The 19877-nt window shown below is 33.3% G+C and overlaps 1 protein-coding gene across 3 annotated transcripts; it reads left to right on the forward strand.

The window, feature by feature from the left end:
- LOC109346035 (stomatal closure-related actin-binding protein 1-like) lies at positions 3133 to 14198 on the forward strand. 3 transcript variants are annotated; one of them, XM_019585386.1, is made up of 13 exons: positions 3133 to 3319; positions 3663 to 3960; positions 4130 to 4258; positions 5824 to 5916; positions 7489 to 7629; positions 8021 to 8089; positions 9573 to 9656; positions 10612 to 10792; positions 11883 to 11999; positions 12171 to 12229; positions 13023 to 13157; positions 13485 to 13634; positions 13751 to 14198. In XM_019585386.1, exons 2-13 carry the CDS (start codon positions 3679 to 3681, stop codon positions 13793 to 13795), a joined length of 1485 nt encoding a protein of 494 aa, XP_019440931.1. In that variant the 5' UTR covers positions 3133 to 3319; positions 3663 to 3678; the 3' UTR covers positions 13796 to 14198. The 3 variants fall into 3 exon arrangements, with proteins under 3 accessions (XP_019440931.1, XP_019440930.1, XP_019440933.1); XM_019585385.1 differs by having other exon boundaries at positions 3133 to 3315; positions 3661 to 3960; XM_019585388.1 differs by having other exon boundaries at positions 3145 to 3192; positions 3661 to 3960.

Genomic DNA, 19877 nt, shown 5'->3' on the forward strand with positions numbered 1-19877 from the left:
TGCTATACCTAGTCTGGTACTAGGCTGAGCGGCTAAGCAGGTCCGCTCAGCTGCCTGGTTGAGCACCTTGATTTTCTTGACTTTTGTTGCTTTTTGACCATGAATCTTTTCTCTTGTTTTCATCATTTTATTTCCTACAAAATACATAAAAAGGCAATACAAACACAAATATACCAAATTGTGATATTTTATACGAAAAAGTATTGTTTTAAGTTGGTTTTTCTCAATTATGCTTAAGATAAGTGCCATAAAAGTGTATGATTTTTAGGTATGTTTGGCACTTATCAAGGGGTCTATTACTAGACTTAGGTTTTTGTTGGCGGAGTTTGGCTAACAGCTGGGCTTGTTGCTGGATAATTTGGCCTTGGGTTTGGATCATTTGAAGGAGTTGCTGAGTGGTAGGTGCTTCTAGTGTTGGGTTTGGGGGTGACTTAGGCTTGCTTGTTGGGATGGTTGTACTACTGCTAGAGGGTCAATGGAAGGAGTATCATGGTTCAAAGGTATGTTTGTAGTGATTAGTTCTACTTGGCTGAGGGACTGAGCTTGGTTACGAGTGGTCACTAAGTTGTAGGTAAGCCACAGATGACATCAATGTTCTTTTATGGTGATCGGATATTGTTGGAATCGAGTACCCGGTTAAGTAACAGAAGTTAAGAGCCTTGGTCGGAATGTTGTTTGGACCCACCGAGGGAGGTACCTGAAAAGGTTATCCAATGATCACGTCAGTATGTGAGTTTAAAGAGAAAATGAGAGTAAATAAGAGGGAAGTGAGAGCATATAATAATGAATGTAAGCAATAAACGAGGAGAATGAGAATTAATTGATACTTCCTATGTAAGGTCCCCGGGTTTGAAGTGGTTGACGTGGCGTCCGACTATTGGCTAGTACTTGGTGGGTATGGAAGGTGTATGTTGGGTTGTCCTTAAACAATATCCATGTCTGCTACTGTCAATCTATCGGGGTTGGGAGGGGGAGGGCAGGCGGAACTTGCAGGCGGCATGGTAGGTGAAATATCAACAGCACATTAATGGCGAGCCATGGGCACATTAATGGTGAGTCATAGATCCATTCATGGTGAATTAGAGATATTAATGGCACTTGTAGTGAGCTCGGTCCGCTCCTGGTGAGTGAACGATGGATGTTCAATTTGATTGTGCACCCGAGACAAGCTTAGAGTAGCCCAAATTTATCTGGGTGGAACACTTTCAAATTCAAATATAATGAAAGGGGACGACCATTTACATGCCATTTTAGTTCTTAGTGAGAAAGAGTGTATAGGCTAGTCATATCATTTAGTATCTTAGCGTGATTTACTTTATCTTTTAATGGATGAAGCTAATTAACATAAGATGTAAGCATATCTTAAGGATGTATATCATTAATTTCATTATCTTAGGAGAATAAATAATTAATTTTTCCGTAAATAGATATGAGATAAATAACTATTTATCGCATTAATATTGGGTCTACAAAAGGTGTACATTTTCTGCCCTAAAATATATATCATTTCATTTGTCACTACTTATGAATGGTCGGAAAAATATTTAATTATTAAATTTTAACTTAAATATTTTTTTAACCAATCATAAACAATTACATAGGAAATAACACACCTTTGTGGGATAACATATTTGCTACCGTCCACCTTGATGTATTCCAAGTTCAACATGCTTAAAGCTTTATTGTGATCACAAATCCTAATGTATATTAAATGGTGTCCTGGTTCTAATAGGCAATGATGCAAGTCATCCAATCCATAATTTAGTTTTTTTGTACTATTAAGTGTATTTTTTTACCTTTTTAGGTAAAAAATTTAATTTTTTTTTAGGTTCGGGGTTGTCCCTGCCAACAAGTGACGCTCCCAAAAATTAAATTCTCGACCTTGAGGATCCGATAAAGCCTTATACCACTATACCAATGTCTTCTTGGCCAACCCATAATTTATTTGATTCCTTTTCTCAATTTTTGCTACTAACTTATGGATCTTTTTGTATAGACATGTCTACACTTCTTTGATTGGTCTTGCATCTTTTGCAAAATCTTCTTCATCACCAACCTCCTTCTCCACTTCCTTCAATTCTTAGTGTATCCTCACAACTAACTAAGATAAAAAGTGGCTATTTAATGTATGGCTACTACATCCAATGGTTACAATTATTACCTGAAAACTAACGTAGCATGCTACAAAGTTACGGAATATATAATGGTAGAAGAAAATAAAGTTCAATGAGGTTTGAGTGAACAATAAAAAAACAACCCATAATCATTAATAAAAAAACCATTAAATTTGACAAGTTTCCTAAACATTATTATCACGAGTGTATTACTTATGTACAGTAATATAATGATTTATGCAGGTTTAATTTATCGAATACTATTCATTTATATTATTTATATAAATGTAAATGACGATTAAAAATAAATGGTAGATATTATATTGATGATATAAAAAATTCTTATTTTCATATTATAATCATCTGTCACGGAAATAATTCAAATCACCTAACAAGACCAAGTCAAATAAGAAAAAAAGCAAAGTGCTTCAGTTATTAGATAAGAATAGATAAAATAATAAGTAAATAAAAAGGTCATGATTATGTTATTTGCAGCAAAAAGAAAACCCCAAGACAATTTTTTTTAAAAAAGTGAGTTAAGAGTGCTGTAAAGTGCACCAAAAACTTGGGACCCGCAAAAGTTTTTTCAGTTAAAAGCATAAATAATGTAAGGGCAACAAATGACAACAACACATTATCCGAAATTACATTATGTATGAAATCTCCTATAAATTTTCATTCATCATAAATAAATATTTCGCTTATTTTAACACACAAACAATAAATAATTCACCTTATTATTTATACTTAATAATGAATAATTATCTAATATGAATGTGCAAGATCCATTGACAATTTAATAATATATGTATAAGAATAAAATATTTTATGATATTAGGAAATAAATTATCATTCAACCAATAAAAATATGATATATATCATATTTAATTACTTTTTAAAAAATAAAAAAATATCATATATGTCATAATTTTAATAGCTAGGAGGAGATAATTTATTATTCCTAAATACTTTATTTATATATATATATATATATATTGTTTGTTTTAACAGTGAAGTTCACACAATTTAGCAGAGAGGGAGGGTCCAAGTTCTCTTTCCCTTTGAAAAAGCAAAGCTAGTAAGCTACCATCTTTATTCATTTCCCATTTTCTCTCTCACTTACCAAATTAGAGAAACCATTTTTGCATCTCATCCAAACAATTCAAACCTCAACTACCCATTTTTTGTTATCCCATGATCTGTAAGTTCAAGTTTTGTTTTTGTCATTTTTTTATCTGAGATTTTTTATACCTGATAGCTTCAACTCAAAAAACAAGGAAAAAAACAGTTTAAAAAGATGGAAAATTAAGGTATAGTTTGATTGTTAAATAAAAGTTCTCAGATTTTGCTTTGATTTCTATTAGCTTCATGGGAAATAAATTACTGGTATGTTAATTTATTAGGGTATGCTTTTGTTTACTATCTTCTGTTTATGCATAGATTTGAATGGATATCCCTTTTTCAGAATCATTTATTGTCTTTACTCTTAACTGGACTATAATTTTCTCAATTATCTTGCTAAAAAATGTATTTTTATGATTGACAGAGGTTATAGCTTGTCGAAATGACGAGGGTGACTCGTGATCTTGGTGATACTATGCAGAAAGATGCAGTGCCAGCTGTATCAGCCGATGTGATATTTGCTTCTCTTCGATTTCCTAATTATAAGATTGGAGCTAATGATCAGATCATGGAGACAAAGGGTGATCCGAAAGTACTGTCTATGAAGGAGGTTGTTGCACGCGAGACTGCACAGCTGTTGGAACAGCAGAAACGAATGTCCGTTCGTGACCTTGCTAGTAAGTTCGAAAAGGGTTTGGCTGCTGCAGCTAAGTTGTCAGAAGAGGTTGTCCTTCTTTCTGTTTAAATCAAACTTTCTTTCTGTTATATCGATGTTTGCTTCCTTTTGGAGGGTATTTCAGCTCGAGTTTTTTATCATGTAATTTGTTTTTTAGTGTTATCAATTGAAATAACAAGTGATCATAACTAGATTATCACATACTGGTGAAATTCAGGCTAGACTAAGAGAGGCAACATCACTGGAAAAGCATGTTCTCTTGAAGAAGCTTAGAGATGCACTACAATCTTTAAAAGGGCGAGTGGCAGGAAGAAACATGGATGATGTAGAGGAAGCTATTGCTATGGTTAGTTCATTTTTTAAAGTTGAAAGATATGCACTTAGTTTATATATATATATATATATATACGCGGAGCTTGAGAGAACCACACCACAAACGCTAGCCCTTGTTGCTCGAGAGCCCAAGGACACATAAACCACACATCAGAATCTCATAGTTTTGATGTGGGAATCAAATCCCATACCTCACACTTGGATCTTAACATATTTATACCTATCAAATATATTTTCTTCTTTATTCCGTTGTGTTAAAAGAATTCCTATGAAGCTGACAGTACGATCGTCAAGTCCTGTTTATTATGCGTGAGTGCATGACCCTTTTCACATCCTCATGAAAATAACTTTATCGACATAACATAAAATGATTAGATTCATATCTCTAGGTCAGCTGGTTGGCAAGTCTTGTAGACCTTCCATAGGTGCCCTGTGTTCGCCATGGTATACATTTATGCACAAAAGACCAGCCACACAATCAATAAAGACTGTCTCGTAATTGATTTGTAGAGGCATTTGTGGGTGATGGGTAGTTGAAGGTGGGTAATGAAGTTAGCATGTGAATTATTTTAGCTTGAGAAGATAAGCCATTTATTTGTTTGGAGGCATGAACATGAGTTTTTGGATTTGGGATAGTTGGGTGATACATATATCTCCTTGCTAATTTGTTCTGGAGTTCCTTGATTCTGCACATGCATGTAAATACTTTTTCTGTATTGTCAATATTCTTTAGAAGGTTGAATTCCTTTTAAGCTCAGGGCTTTTGTTTGATAATTGGTAGCACTTAATATACCAATGGCATGTCACTGGAGGCCTAGCTGTCATGGCCTTTTCGTTAGCATTGCTTGGTTGCATAAAATATTTACAATCAATTATTTAAAACTTTAGCATACAGTAAGTTAGCCGATTGATTTTGGAGTTGAATCATTTTTGTGTATTAGAAACCTCTCAAGAGTAAAAAAGTGCCATTGTATGTTGTGGTTGGTGGCTTAGGAAATAATTTATACATAATATTCATTTCGAGATTGGGTAATTTTTTTGGTAACATGAGAGTAATCACCTTTTAGTATTTCTTAATTAATTATCAAACTACCAACAAGGCATTGATCAGTAGTGTAAGGACCCGTTAGATCCTCAGGATGACCAAAAGGTGAAGGGTTCGATTCCTGTGAGTAATACTTGTTGGGAGGGGCATGCACGCACCCTGAAAGGGATTAGTTCCCTTGGTAGTACCAAAAGTTAATTATCAAACTTGATTCTACAGCTCTTATATATCTTAATTTCCTTTTTGTTCTGTCGAGATAGATTAGTAAAAAAAGCACATACAGAGGGAGGGAGAGAGGGATGGAGAGTGAATAAATGAATGGTGAGACTTAGAGAATAAACTGACATAGTTTTCTTAGGATTTGAATCATATTTTAGAGGTACATTTTCAAATTTATATAATACTTTCATTGCTCCAACCCTCTCTCTTCCAGCATCAAAAAAATCAATATTTATGGAACATTTATTCTTGCACCAGTTTATTTGTGCATATATAATTTTTAAGAACTATAACTTATTTGATGCATTCTGCAGGTTGAAGCTCTAGCAGTTCAATTGACCCAAAGGGAAGGGGAACTAATACAAGAGAAGACTGAGGTCAAGAAGCTTACAAATTTTCTTAAGCAGGTGATGCAAACTTCTTTGATTTTTTTTTAAGTGAAGGAAACATAAATTTTATTTGAAATTGAAAAAAGGGAATATAGAGAAGCAGAATAGTACATCCTTTCTATGATCTGCTACAAAGGAGTAGAACAAGACCAACAATGGGATTAAACTTCTGTTCTAAGCACCAAGTTGAGCACAAAAATTCCTTAAACTTCCATGCACTCTGCGTCTACCAAAAGACATAAAAGGACTGCATAAGGTTTGCTCCGCATAAAGATTGATGATAGAGCATTATGGTTTTGTTTGATCCATGTTGCCGACCCCGCCTAGTAGGATTAAGACTTAGTTATTGTTGTTGATGAGAATAGGGATGGCAAAAAAACCTATACCCGTGAGTACTTGCCGGTATAACCCATACGGGCATGGGTACATGTTACAAACGGGTACCTGCGGGTTTTAAAAACGGATTTTCAAAAAATACCTGTAGTTGGGTATGAGTATTATGGTATCCGTACCCGTGGGTACCCGTTATGTATATGATTACTATATTATTTTTAATTAAAATAAAAAATACACTATCATACCTTTCATTACACTATGTACATCTTTTCCTTTTACTTTGTTTACATCTTTTTACCTTGTTTAAATCTTTTATTGAATTTAGTGGTGAAACACCCTACAAATATTATTACATGTGTAAAAATACACATGTCTTACAAAAAAAAAATATATTTTTTGTTAAGTAAATGAGAATAGCAAATCACAAAAATAGAAAATTTCAGTAGATTTAGCATTTTTGCCAAAATACACAAAAATAATTAAATTTCATCTCATTTAAAACATAATAGAAGTACGACATTAGAAATTCAATGAAAATATAGAAAACCCATAGATAAGCGTAAGCGTTTTACCCGCGGGTACACAGAAATAGCCGCGAAAAATTCGCACGCGGGTACCCGTACGAGTATGGGTAGGCATGGGTATTGCTCTCCTATTTCGAAACAAGTAGTAGTACCCGTGCCTGTCCGTGCCCGTTGCCATCCCTAGATGAGAATGACTGGAATATTGCAGGAATCGAGAGTATTTGAAGTCTCATTAATGAACACAACAAATTTTTAATTATTACAAAATGCATACACAGAGAACCTTGCTCTGATAGTCTGATAGTTCCAAGATTCTATTTTTTTATTATACAGATTTTTGCGACGTTACTAAAATCTATTGTAAGAGAGTGGGCACAATTTTTTTAATTTTAAAATTTTATAACCTTCATAATAATGAAGGGTGGCTTTTACTTGTGACGTTCATTATTGTGGAACTGTCATTTTCTTTTTTGTTATGACATCATGTTATCTAATTTTACTGTTAATTTGTTATTTAAAATTGGTACCAAAAAATATTAGTTCCTATGTTGCAAAATAGTTTCTGGAAACAACCTCATCACTTACGGGATAAGATTGCATACATCTACCATTCCCGGACCTCACTAAGTGGGAGTCTCGTGATTTGGGCTGCCCACCCTTTTTTTTAATTGTAATTGCCTTCATAAAGAAATGTCTTTTCCCTATGTTGATATTTTAGATTCATTTGTAGGCTTCTGCAGATGCTAAGAAACTTGTAGATGAGGAAAGAGCTTTTGCTCGTTCCGAAATAGATAATGCCAGAGCAGCAGTTCAGAGAGTGGAGGAGGCCCTTCAGGAACACGAGAGAATGTCTCAAGCTTCTGGGAAGCAGGTTTGTGGCATTTGCTTATCATTTATAGTGATTGACTTTTGCAACAGAGGGATTTGGATCTTTCATTTTTCATTCTGGCCCGATATTTGCTTTAAGGGTTGTGTTTATGTCTTCTTGTTGGTGCTTTGCTCATGACTGTTTCAAAGGTGTTTATGATCATTTCAGAGTATATCTTATCCTCCCTCTAGTTATAATTTACTCATTTTCTGTAATAAAATTTCATTTACTATAGAAAAGATGTTAAAGGAAGAAATACTAGTTACCAAATCAATGTTTGCCTGTATAGAATGTGTAACTGTTGATGCTGCTTTTCCAGCTAGGTGGGGATTGCAGATTTTTGTCAACTAAGTAACTTTCATTTTAACTAAATTTGCTACTATGGGAACTTTAGGACCTGGAACAGCTAATGAAGGAGGTCCAAGAGGCTAGAAGAATCAAGATGCTGCATAAACCAAGCAAGGTATATATTGTACACCTGTCCTTATTTCGTCTCTCATCATAGATCAACTGTTACTGTTTAAATGGGCTCTTTTTCTTAGATATAGTTCCCTAACTCCTATGGTAAAAAAGATGGTAGAATCGCGGCTTAGGCTATTTGGAGGAGACCGTTAGAAACCCCAATAAGGAGATTATCCTCGTATAATTTCTAGAGGCCTAGGAAGGCCAAGAAAAAACTTAGGCGAAACGATTAGAAAGATATAGAGACCAATATTTTGTTAATGGATAAAATATATAATTGAGCATTATGGCGTTGTTCATTCCATGTCGACTCCACTTAGTGAGACTAAGGCTTGGTAGTCGTTGTTGTGTAGTCCCTAACCCACCCTTATTTTTTATGTTCTCTTCCATACTCATTGGCAGTAGATTTTTTTATGTTCTATTGCTCTCCTCCATACTTAAACCAAACCAATTCCCAAATCCAACTAATCTGAATTGATCAAAAGATCCAAACTGATTTTGACGGATTGGACCCATTCATCGGTTTGAATAATATTTAAAATGTGGAATCCAATGGTAATTGGTTCAGTTCTCGGCTCCAAAAAACTTGAACCTGAGCAATCTGAACCAACCCAAACTATGCATACATAGTATTTTTTAAATACAAAAGTGAAATAGAATCCCTCTAAACCGCCCACGAGGTACACCACTCACTGTTCAGTTGGTTCCTTTCTTCATTTCCCCTTGCCTTGTGATTTTCTTTGTTGTGATTCTTTTTTTGTTTTCTATTAGTATTACTTTTTTATTTTATTTCCCAAGCTACTTTTTACATGCTTCAGTTTTCTTTCAAAAGAATTTTTTTCGAAAAATTTAATTAATTTTAAAATATGTTGATCCAATGATCAGATCCAAACCAACCTGGAATTAATCAGATTGGTTCAGTTTGGGTTGCATGCAATCTTATCCTATCCAATAAAGTTTAACTGGTTCTGACAATAAATTATCCCAAAATCTGCTCCAAATTTACGCTTAAAGCCCTACATTTGTGAGCTTGCCTTCTTAATTTTGTTATTCATCTTAAAAATTTGAGAAAAGTAGTATACACTTACATGTAGTATTTGAAGTACATTAAATTTTAGTTTTTTCTAGTTTTTCTCTGACTGTATTTTGTCGAAGAAGCTTGATTTATCACAATCCTCGAGTGCCATAATTATTTGATGTGTGTATATATATTATACTGTTGATTTGTTTGTCCTGTTGATTTTCACGAATAACGAATTAATATGTTGTTCTATTAAGTACCAATGATGAGTAAATACTGCTATCTTGCCAAATATAGAGTTTGAATAAGTGCAAGATATTAAATCCAAGTGTAGGGTAGTCAAGCTCTCTCCAGGAATGAGTTTGCAATGCAAGCAAAACTATATAGAGTTTCCATATTATTGACATTTATTAATTAACATTACTTTAAGGAAATGAATACATTAATTGTTGATTGATTTTAGGTAATGGATATGGAACATGAGCTTCAAGCTTTGAGGGCTCAACTTGCTGAGAAGTCTAGACATTATCTTCGTCTTCAAAAGGAGGTATGCTTGTTATCATGTCATTTTGAAGAGGTTGTAATATAAATAATGTCCTTGAGTTGTTATATTGAAATACTTGTAGTTTTTAGAAAGTTATTGGTTCATTCAGATGTATGCTATATTGAATCATATTGGGTAATTTTCAACAACAAAAAAAAGAAGCCTTTTCTCACTAGGTGAGGTTGACACCATTAATCAAACGTTGCCAATTGCCATTCTTAATCCTAGTCTTCAGAAAGGCCATTTAGATCTAAGTCCTTTTTAATGGTCTCACTTAAGTTTTTTCATGGTCTTTACCTCTAATTTTTGGATTATTCTCCTTCTGACCAACTCTTGCGAGGGCTTTCATTGGTTTTCTTCTCACATGGCCAGACCATTTTCTGCAATATTTTATATATTCCATATTTTCCTCAATCTTGGGTTACTTTAATTTGGCTCTATACTTTGGTTTATGATTGGGCACTTGGGTGCTTGGGATACTTTATTTGTAATTTTTATCACAATTTGAGCTTATAAGTGGAGTCTATGTTGTCAATTGTGGGGATGACATACTCTATGAAGTATTGTGGTGTAAACCACAACTGTAGGCTATAGGTAAGCATGTACTGTTTCCTTTATGTATTTGCTATAATTGTATGTTATTGTTTAAATCATAATGGACAATTAGCACTGCATAATTGCATATATGTTGGTGTATCATACTTCAATTCTCAAAACTAATCAACATCACTTATTAGCAATAACGAATAGAATAAAAATTAAAATGAATCTCCTTCCTGAGACTATAATAATGTGAGATATAGAGTGGGAGATCTTTGGAGAAGGTCTTACATGGTTATTGTTTGAGCTTAGTTGTTAAGGTCTGACTGAATGATACATTTCATTGATTAAATTGTGGAAAAATTTGTTTGTTTTCCATTGTAAGTTTTCACTGATTATCTTCCATTTCACTTTTCAGTTATCAAGGATGAAGAAAGGGGATGAAAATGTTCCCCAATTATACGAATTAGAAGGGACTGAAACACTAGGTTCATATTTGCAAATTCAACCTTGCTCTGATAATCCCCCTGAAGTTTCAAAATGTTCAATTCAGTGGTATCGTGTATCACCAGAAAGTGAGAAAAAGGAACTTATTTCAGGTACGTCTTTCAAAATTTAGCACTTAGCATGATGAATACTTTTTTAAGCTAACATTTATGGTTATTTTTTAAATGATATTTTAATGTTGAGCATGCAAGTCAGTTGACTCATGATTCACACATTTATCTACTTCGGTATAGAGTGGTTGGGTATTGATCATTCGTGATGGATGGAACTCTGGTATTCTATTGCTTAGAAACAGGGAAATCTCCCAAATTACATGCGATGTTGCAGAACTTTGAGGGCCTGCAAATCCCAATGACCAATGCAAATCCCAACTCTGGTATTCTTCCCTTTGCTTTGAATCTTCTCTCCTATTAGATCCCTTTCTATGTCGCGAACAATTTCTGCATTGCGATTCACCTTCATGTTGATGTTCTCCCTTCGAGCTTCCAGAGCTATGCCTACGAGGTCCTTTATTCTGCGATTTGCATGCGAATTTATCCATTACTACTTCAAACATCTTCCATGTCACTTGTCTCATTTTATCGAGCCTTTTCTGAGTCTCTTGTCTATCTTCATCCGTCCTCTTAAAAATACTCTTGAATTTGCACCCCACTGAATCTAGTCTTGCTTCCATTCTCCTCTGAACCATTAAAATTGCACCCTAGGATCGATTGCTTTGATAGCAGTTGATAGAAACTGGAGCAATTGAAGAATTGATAACAGAAAAAGAAAGAAATAGTTTCATTCATGAATTCTAAACCGGGGAATGGATTTTTATACATTGCAGTTATTGCCTAACCCTCCAGGAATATTTGAGAGTCCCTGGTCTCTCCCAACTACTTGCCCAGTTTCCAACTAACTCCCCCTTCTTCCCTCCTACTCCTATTTATATCTTCTAACTCTCAACTAACACAGTGAGTTATGCTAACTAACTACTAAATGAATTAGCTCCCGGTCTACTAAGTTTTGCACCATTCTTCTTTCTTCTCTTGTACACACATCTGATAGGAGGTCTAACAGTGACATCTCAAAATAAGTTTTAACTATTAACACAACATTTTGGTGACAACTGACAACATCTCATTCAGTAGGTTTGTCATTTTTATCCTTGTCTATCATGTTATACGATTTCCATGTTCTCAGGAGCTACCAAATCAGTTTATGCCCCGGAACCCTTTGATGTTGGACGCACATTGCAAGTTGATATTATTTCAGAAGGCCTGCAGATCACGTTGTCAACTACTGGTCCAATAGAACCAGGTATGGTTCAATTTCTAAATCATGTTTCCGGTAGTCATCCACAGGAATGGTTTCTAGTTGCTTGACTTGCTTTTTTTTTAACTATAAAGTTGTGCTTTCAATTTAAAGAGATCAACATGTTTCATTGCCCAATCAAATTGACCTTAAGTTGATTTTTATTCTTTTCTTCAGCTGCTGGTTTGGGAACCTATGTAGAGGCACTTGTGCGAAAACATGATACTGAATTCAATGTATGTCATTATGATCCTTATAACTTTCATTGAATTGTTATATAAGCTTATCATTTGTCACTTTTCATGTCTATTTTATAGCTCATTTCATCATGCTATTCGCTATGATAAAAGTGCTTTTGAGTTGTCAGAACTCAGAAGAGAAAGGGTGAGCCATAGTTTATAAAGGGGATACACTGACATATTAGGATTTTGTTAAATGTAGTACATACAAACCAGCCCAGTACTACTAATCCTTACCCAAATACAAAAGGCCATAAAATAATACGTATACAAACAACAGATTCTGATGCTTGTAATGGGATTTGACGAGTAACCAAAATTACATTTATGTTGCAACATGTGTAAAACATATATTTGTGGCTTTTACTAACAGAAGAATTGGTATTTTCTTGGTACTCATAATAGTAGAAGGCTAAATGGGCAATTATTAGTTTTCTGGGTAGTGTTGTATGATCTATAATTTTTGGATCCATGCTCTATGTTTAACCTTCTAAGTTTGTGGCTAGTTGCTACTACACATTGCGTTGAAGTTTGATTGACCAGGTTGGTCTACGAGTTTGAGAATTATCGCATGCTTAAGCTATCAGGTCTAGAAGCTCATTCACATGGTCCAAGTGTCTATGGTTCCATGCATGTCTCTCCATGCTTGTAAACAAAATTTCAATACAGTTGTGCTTAGTTTTTAGTAAATTACAATTGAACATTGCACTTTATTAACATTTCAATATAATGAGTTCTAGAAAATCTGGTCAGATTCAGTGACAATAACAACTATATTTAATATTTGCAGGTGGTTTTAACTCAGACGAATGGCTCACATCATCCAGCGGAATCTATTCATGTACTTCATGTTGGAAAGATGAGGGTGAAGCTCAATAAAGGAAAAACAACAATTGCAAAAGAATACTATTCAAGTTCAATGCAGGTATTTAAAATTTTGGGTCCTCTCAGTTATAAAAAATTCTTGGTGACTGTCAAGAGCCACCTGTACCAAAAGTTTAAGGTTCCCCTTAATGCAAGCCCCCTTTCAACTTGAAGCATGAAAAATGCACTGACCATCTTTATCATGTGCTCAAATTTAATTTTTATTTAGAAAAACCGGAGCAGCAAGGGTTGACATTAGACTACATGGACGTAGAGGCTCTGATACCATGTCAAGAACCACTTGTTAGAATGGTATCAAAGCCTCTATTGTCTCTCGTTATAAACCTGAATGAAGTCAACCCATTACTTTGTTATTTGTTTTCTTTAGCTTTGTGGAGTTCGGGGAGGTGGCAATGCTGCGGCACAGGCAATATTTTGGCAACCAAAGCAAGGGCTATCTTTTGTGTTAGCTTTTGAATCAGAGCGAGAAAGGAATGCAGCTATCATGCTTGCAAGGAGGTTTGCATTTGACTGTAATGTAAGTCTTTCTGGACTAGTTACAATAGATTTATGCTAAAACTAATCTGTTAGAATTTGAGCATTCATCACTGTTTTACATTCGTTTTCCCTCATTTGCAATGCCTAAAAATGCAGATTATTCTTGCTGGACCAGATCCTAGAGCTCCTTTAGTTAAGTGATGGCTCCTACTTGAACAATATTTTTTTGAACTGTAATTATTTGAGTTCTCCTAACTTGTGTTGTAAGTGTGTGATAGTGTAATATGGCATTATATTGTGCTATGGACTCATACCTTGTGATGTGAGTTCATTTTTACAGTTTTTTTTATCACCAACACCAGGGCATTTTTTTTGTTTGCCTTGTGATCTGGAGGTCATGGGTTCATATCCCGAAAAGGCTGCGTACATCTCCCCTCGCCGGAATCCACTAGGTGGAAACCTCATGCACTGAGCCGCCCTTTTTGCCTTCGTGAGTGAGCAGATTATAAATGTTTTAATTCTTATATTATGGAATTGATGGAAGCCATGTTCACTGTCTGAGGTGCTAATTGATTGTATTCGAGTGATCCAATTACTGTCACAATTCTATTTGCTGTATTTGTCTATGATTACTTGCCTTGTAAGCAAAACTTCTCATATGTGTAGTGTTCTAGACCTAGTGATGGGAATAGGTTAGGTGAATCGTTGGGGCCTATGGCTTAGCCTCTTTTCTGTCTATATAAGCTTAACCTTTTTAATAAACATATCAGTCTTAGGCATCTTGAAAAACCTATGTACTACTAATGGTATCCTCCTCACTCTTTTGGGCAAGAAACTAATCCCTTTTCGGGGTGTGTGGTTGCCCCTTTCAACTAGCATCGCTCCCAGGAATTGAACCATTGACATTTTGGTCATCCCGGAGATCTAATGGGGCTTTGTACCACTAGAACAATATCTTGTTGGTGCTGGAAAGCCTATTTAATTGTGCATCTTCAATCTTGAGTTTTTGAAGGAAAAAAATCTATTTGGCCTATTAGGCTAGCCTATTTATTTCACATCTATTTATGTATAGTTATGAATTAGTAATTTTTTTGTGTGCATAATTGACTACTTATTTTATATAAATTTCATAATTTTATTACAAGTATGTCTAGTTGAAAATTAACAGGAAAATATAATCTGGCATATGAGAAAATCCTCCAAATGGGTTTTTAGATTAGACTAGACTATTTTGTAAACAGACTAAAGTCATGAATTAGCTTCATGATAAGACTTTATAAAATAATACTTACATTTATAGAAGCAATGCCTAACCTTACAATATCTCCATCCTTTACCATACACCATGTAAGGCACTGGTTGTCATGCCATCAATTCTTTACTGTACTCTCTTAGCTAGGCGTGTAAGTTGATTTGGGTTAGTCCATAAAATCGACCAATCCCAACCAAACCAAACCATATTTATTCCGATCAATTCAACGGATTGGATTGAATTGGGTTTTATTTATATCTTAATCCGATGGAGTTTGGTTCGGGTTTGGGCTAATATGAGAATTGGTCAAACCAAATTGGCCAGTCCAAATTATTTTTAAATTTATGCACCGCAAAGTTCCTAATCATTGACTAACGCTTTGTTTCACTCTCATCTGATGCACAGCTACATAGATCTGTAAAAATGGATGATACTGGTCGAGTCGGATCACCAAAGCCCAAATATTCATAGGGTTTGTGGTACTATATTATCTATTTTTATTGAATTTGGGCGTTTTGCTTGGACCAATCACTATTTTAAAACGAAATTCAAGCTGGGCTTATAGCGATCGCTTTGGGCTACTCAATTTTACTTCTTTTTTTCATTTTTTGGACTTAATAAGCCTTAAGTGAAGATTTTGTACAATATAATGATATTATAAACTTAGAATAAAAATAGAGAAATGATCCACTTCAAGAATTCTAGGAAAAACTTATTCTATATCTTAGTTATCAATTGATTCAATTCTAGGGAAGTATAATAATTTAGATCTACTTATTAATTCAAATCACTTGATTTCCCTAGAATGGATAGATACGATGTGGACTAAGTAAGTTTTTCAAACTTACTCTTGAAGTAAGTGGATTTTCTCCCATAAAAATATATAATAAATATTAGTGTTATGAATATTGAACAAAAAAAACTAATGTATATATCATAAATACTTACAAATTACAATAATGTTCATAAAGTCAAACATGATATCATTGTCATATTTTGTAGTTATATTAAGTACAATAATAAATACTAAAGAGGTGTATAAGATTAAACTTTTCCTTTTTAATTATGTATTTTATTAGATTTATCTTTTATAACAAAAATATAATAAAGAAAATTAACTTTTATAATAAAACTAAAAGGCAACATAATTATTTACCATAAAGAGTTCCAACAACTAAATTCAACTTGCACATGTTCACAATGAAGATATTGATAATGAGCATATAAGGGACTTCATACAGAAAGTAAAGAATAGTGATCACATATTACAATGATAGTTATATTTTTTTTTGTTTCCCACATGTATCTTTGCACTTGAGGCACTTAAGGGGAACCAAACATATACCACTTGAACCAACACCTATTGGTAATGATAGTTATACTTTGATATATATAATTCCTTTTAAATTTGAGCCTATATAACCATTACTATGAATTGAAGCAACATGATATTATTCTTGATATAGTCCAAAGGTTTATATGTTATAAAGTAAAGTCACAGATTATATTATGTAAGGAAGTGAAAATTTAATAAAAATGAGAATTTTAATAAATGAGTTATGCTAAAAAAAAACATATAAGTGAATTTCACAGTACATCTTAACTCAAACATAAGCCTTAGATTTAAGTTTGGTTAAATTGGCTATAACAAACTTGTTAAAAAGTTTATACATTAATATCAAATGGTATATATTTTCTTAAAAATAGATTAAATAGGTTAATATTGAAATAAGTTTTTTAATATTATGCAAGTCGGTTTGTCATAGCTTGTAGCTCGCTTAGGCCGGTTTTGGCTTGCAATTTCATACACATAAATTGTATCTAATTTTTTAGTTTGATCCAAATTAACCTAGACTATATGCGCGCTAACTCAAACTCGTTTAGATAACTCATTTTAGCAGGTCTACATTTACAAATTGCTTTAACTTCTATCTCTTCAGCCTCCTAGCCGTGAATGAAGATCAACTGTCCCCAAATTGTGTTCCCAAATCTATGTCATCCAATCATATTTTGATACATAATAAAAATAACATATAATTTAAACCTTAATTCCCATCACTTAATTTTTTTAATAAATGTCAGAATCTGGTCACATCGGATCTAGGGTCGGGTCTCATTGGTCCAGGGGTCAAGTTTAGATTAAAAAATTAGACACAATCAATATTCAGGGTTTAAAAGGGGACAGGCATAATCCAACCCGACCTACCTCATGGTCACTCACTCATCATGTTTTGTGTCTCTATTCAATTGTGTATCATGTAATGACACCTCTTTGGTCGAAAGTAACTTCCATTTTCTAATTTTTTCATGATATATACCTGATTAATAATATAAATATATATATATATATATATATATATATATATATATCATTTCAAATGTCAAATTACATATCAATGATAATGAGAAGACTTTATCCAAAATAGTTATACATTATATTTAATCGGGTCTAGATTCGGGTTCAAAGGCTGACCCAATCATCATTTAGGGTCGAGTTACCTTCGATTCTAGAGTCGGATTTAGATTCAAAAAATGACTCAACCAACATTTAGGACCGGATAAGGAACAAGTCATTACCCAACTCATGCTCACTCGTACGCTAATTCAAGGAACTAATATAAAGACTCACTAACTTGTTTATGACCGTCACCTATAGCCATTCAAACTAGAACCTCCAAATAACTATGTTTTGAGTATTGAATGCATCCTATTGAGTTATATTATTGTGTTACTTTTTTTAAATCTTTTTTGGCTAGGTTAAGAGCACAAAGAACTAGTTGAAATGAGAATAAGTATTACAACAAAGGAAAGGGAAGCTTAGTTAGTCGCCTTCATTTTCTGTATTGTCTTTATATTTTGTGTGATATTCTCGTGAACGAAGAATGTACTTTTGATATTTCAATTTTGTCCATCAAAATATATTACCCGCCTGAATATTTTCTATTTCCGCATACTTATCCGAACCAATTTAACCTGAACTTTTTTGGTTGTTTGGTTCGGCTTTTATACCTAAATGCAACTAAACTCAAACTGAACCAATTTATATAAGTTTGATGACTCTGGTTTTCAACTTCATCCAAAACCAAATAAATCCATTTTTTTGTATCCCTCACCTATTGGGTAAGAAACTAATCCATTTTAAAATATAGAACTGTCTTGCCAACGAATGTCACTCCCAGAAATCGAACCTTCAAATCAATCCAATTTGTTACGGTCCTACTCTTACCTAACTCAACATTTCAACTCTTGGTATATTTTGTCAGCAATGTTCCTCTCCATTAAGTGTTTGTTTCTATCTTTGTTTTTAATGACAAAACTATAATTTCATTATAATTAAAAGGAAAAATGTGTTATTGTAATTAAAAGGATCCTAACTCTCTTTTATCATATTAAGAATTTAAGATGGACTCAAATACCAGTATCAATATCAATAATAATATTTATTCATCCTCAATTTATGTTACAAAATATGTTTTTATACTCAGACAAATATTTATACACCGTTATAACTTTTTACACTGTTACTGCATCCTTCACTATTCATTTTTAATAATTGCTGTCTTTTAAATAAAAGTAATGCAAATGAATGTTGGATGATACAATAACTGTATACAAATTTCTACATTATCAATGCATAAATATTATACTATTTTATATTTTGATATACAATTGTATCACATTTTGATTTAATCTAATTTATGAATAAAAAATTATGTTTTTGGGATTAATTTTATTTTTCAAAAACCTTAATATCTAGTGGTGTAAGGTATCACTAAATCCCCAAAATTGAGAGTTCGATTCTTGGGAGCGACATTTGTTAAAAGGAATAACCACAAACCTCAAAATGGATTAGCTCCTTACCAAAAAAAGTAAAGAAATACCCTTTATGATACTAAAAATAAATAAATTTATTTTGGATAAAATAATTTAATCTTCTTCATGCTTATGGTGTATATCTTCAGTCAGCTCTTTCTCATATATTTTCTTGAGCACATATTTAAAATATACTTTATTGACTTTGCTAAGTTCTTGGTGCTTCTCCACCCCTTAGCATATGTCATATATGGTAAGGGTTGCAACATCAACAATTACTTTAGTTAATAGTCCAATTTTTAACATATTTTTAAATGTATTAAATGGATTGTTTTTATTTCACATGTATTTTTTATATTCGGATTCTAATCTAATTATTGAAAATTTTAAAAACTATCTTTTGGATGTGAAGAAGATTTTACTCCTGATCTTGTCGCGATTTTGATGAAGATACCAAGATCACAAAAAGAAGAAAAAGAAAGAAGACTATGAAAACAAGATGATCAAGCTAAAAATGCTCAAAGAAAATATATGAGAAAGAGAGTAACAATGCTCAAAGAAAGTTAAAAATATTTTTTTGAAAAGAACTAGAATCTCTTTGAAAAATATTTCATATGCCAAGTAATGTGTTACTTGATTAGAATAACAAGTTACAAGTATTGTGTGATAGTTGGTAACATGTTACTAGGATTACGTAACAGATTACCTAACTAAGAAAACAGTTTTGAAAATAACAACTAGGATAATCAGTTATCCAAATAGGGTAACCAGTTATTTCAAAAGGCAGAAGATTTTGGTAATCGATTACATCATTGATGTAACCTATTACACTATACTGTTAAACCAGATTTTCAAATTTGAAATGAAATGTTTCATTCAAACTCAATGGGTTTCATTCCAATCATGTCCTTACCATTGGAAGGATACCATGGTTGATTGAAAGTCTATTTAAAGGCTTTGACACACTAACTTGAGAACGTACAATCAACATATTGTAAGTATTAGATGGCAACTAAGAGAAGGGGGGGGGGGAGGGGGGAGAATTTAGTTGTTGGGAGAAATGGCCAATTTTTCTGCTTTAATATCAGAGTGTTTGTGCAGCTGAATATTGATGCAGAAATCAACCAAGTAAATCAATAATAAAACCACAAGAATAGAGTAGACGAAAAAGAGTACAAATATTATTTTATACTAGCCGCCTTCTTATCCACCAAAGGT

Source organism: Lupinus angustifolius, chromosome LG04 (genome assembly GCF_001865875.1).
Source record: "Lupinus angustifolius cultivar Tanjil chromosome LG04, LupAngTanjil_v1.0, whole genome shotgun sequence".
NCBI lineage: Eukaryota > Viridiplantae > Streptophyta > Magnoliopsida > Fabales > Fabaceae > Lupinus > Lupinus angustifolius.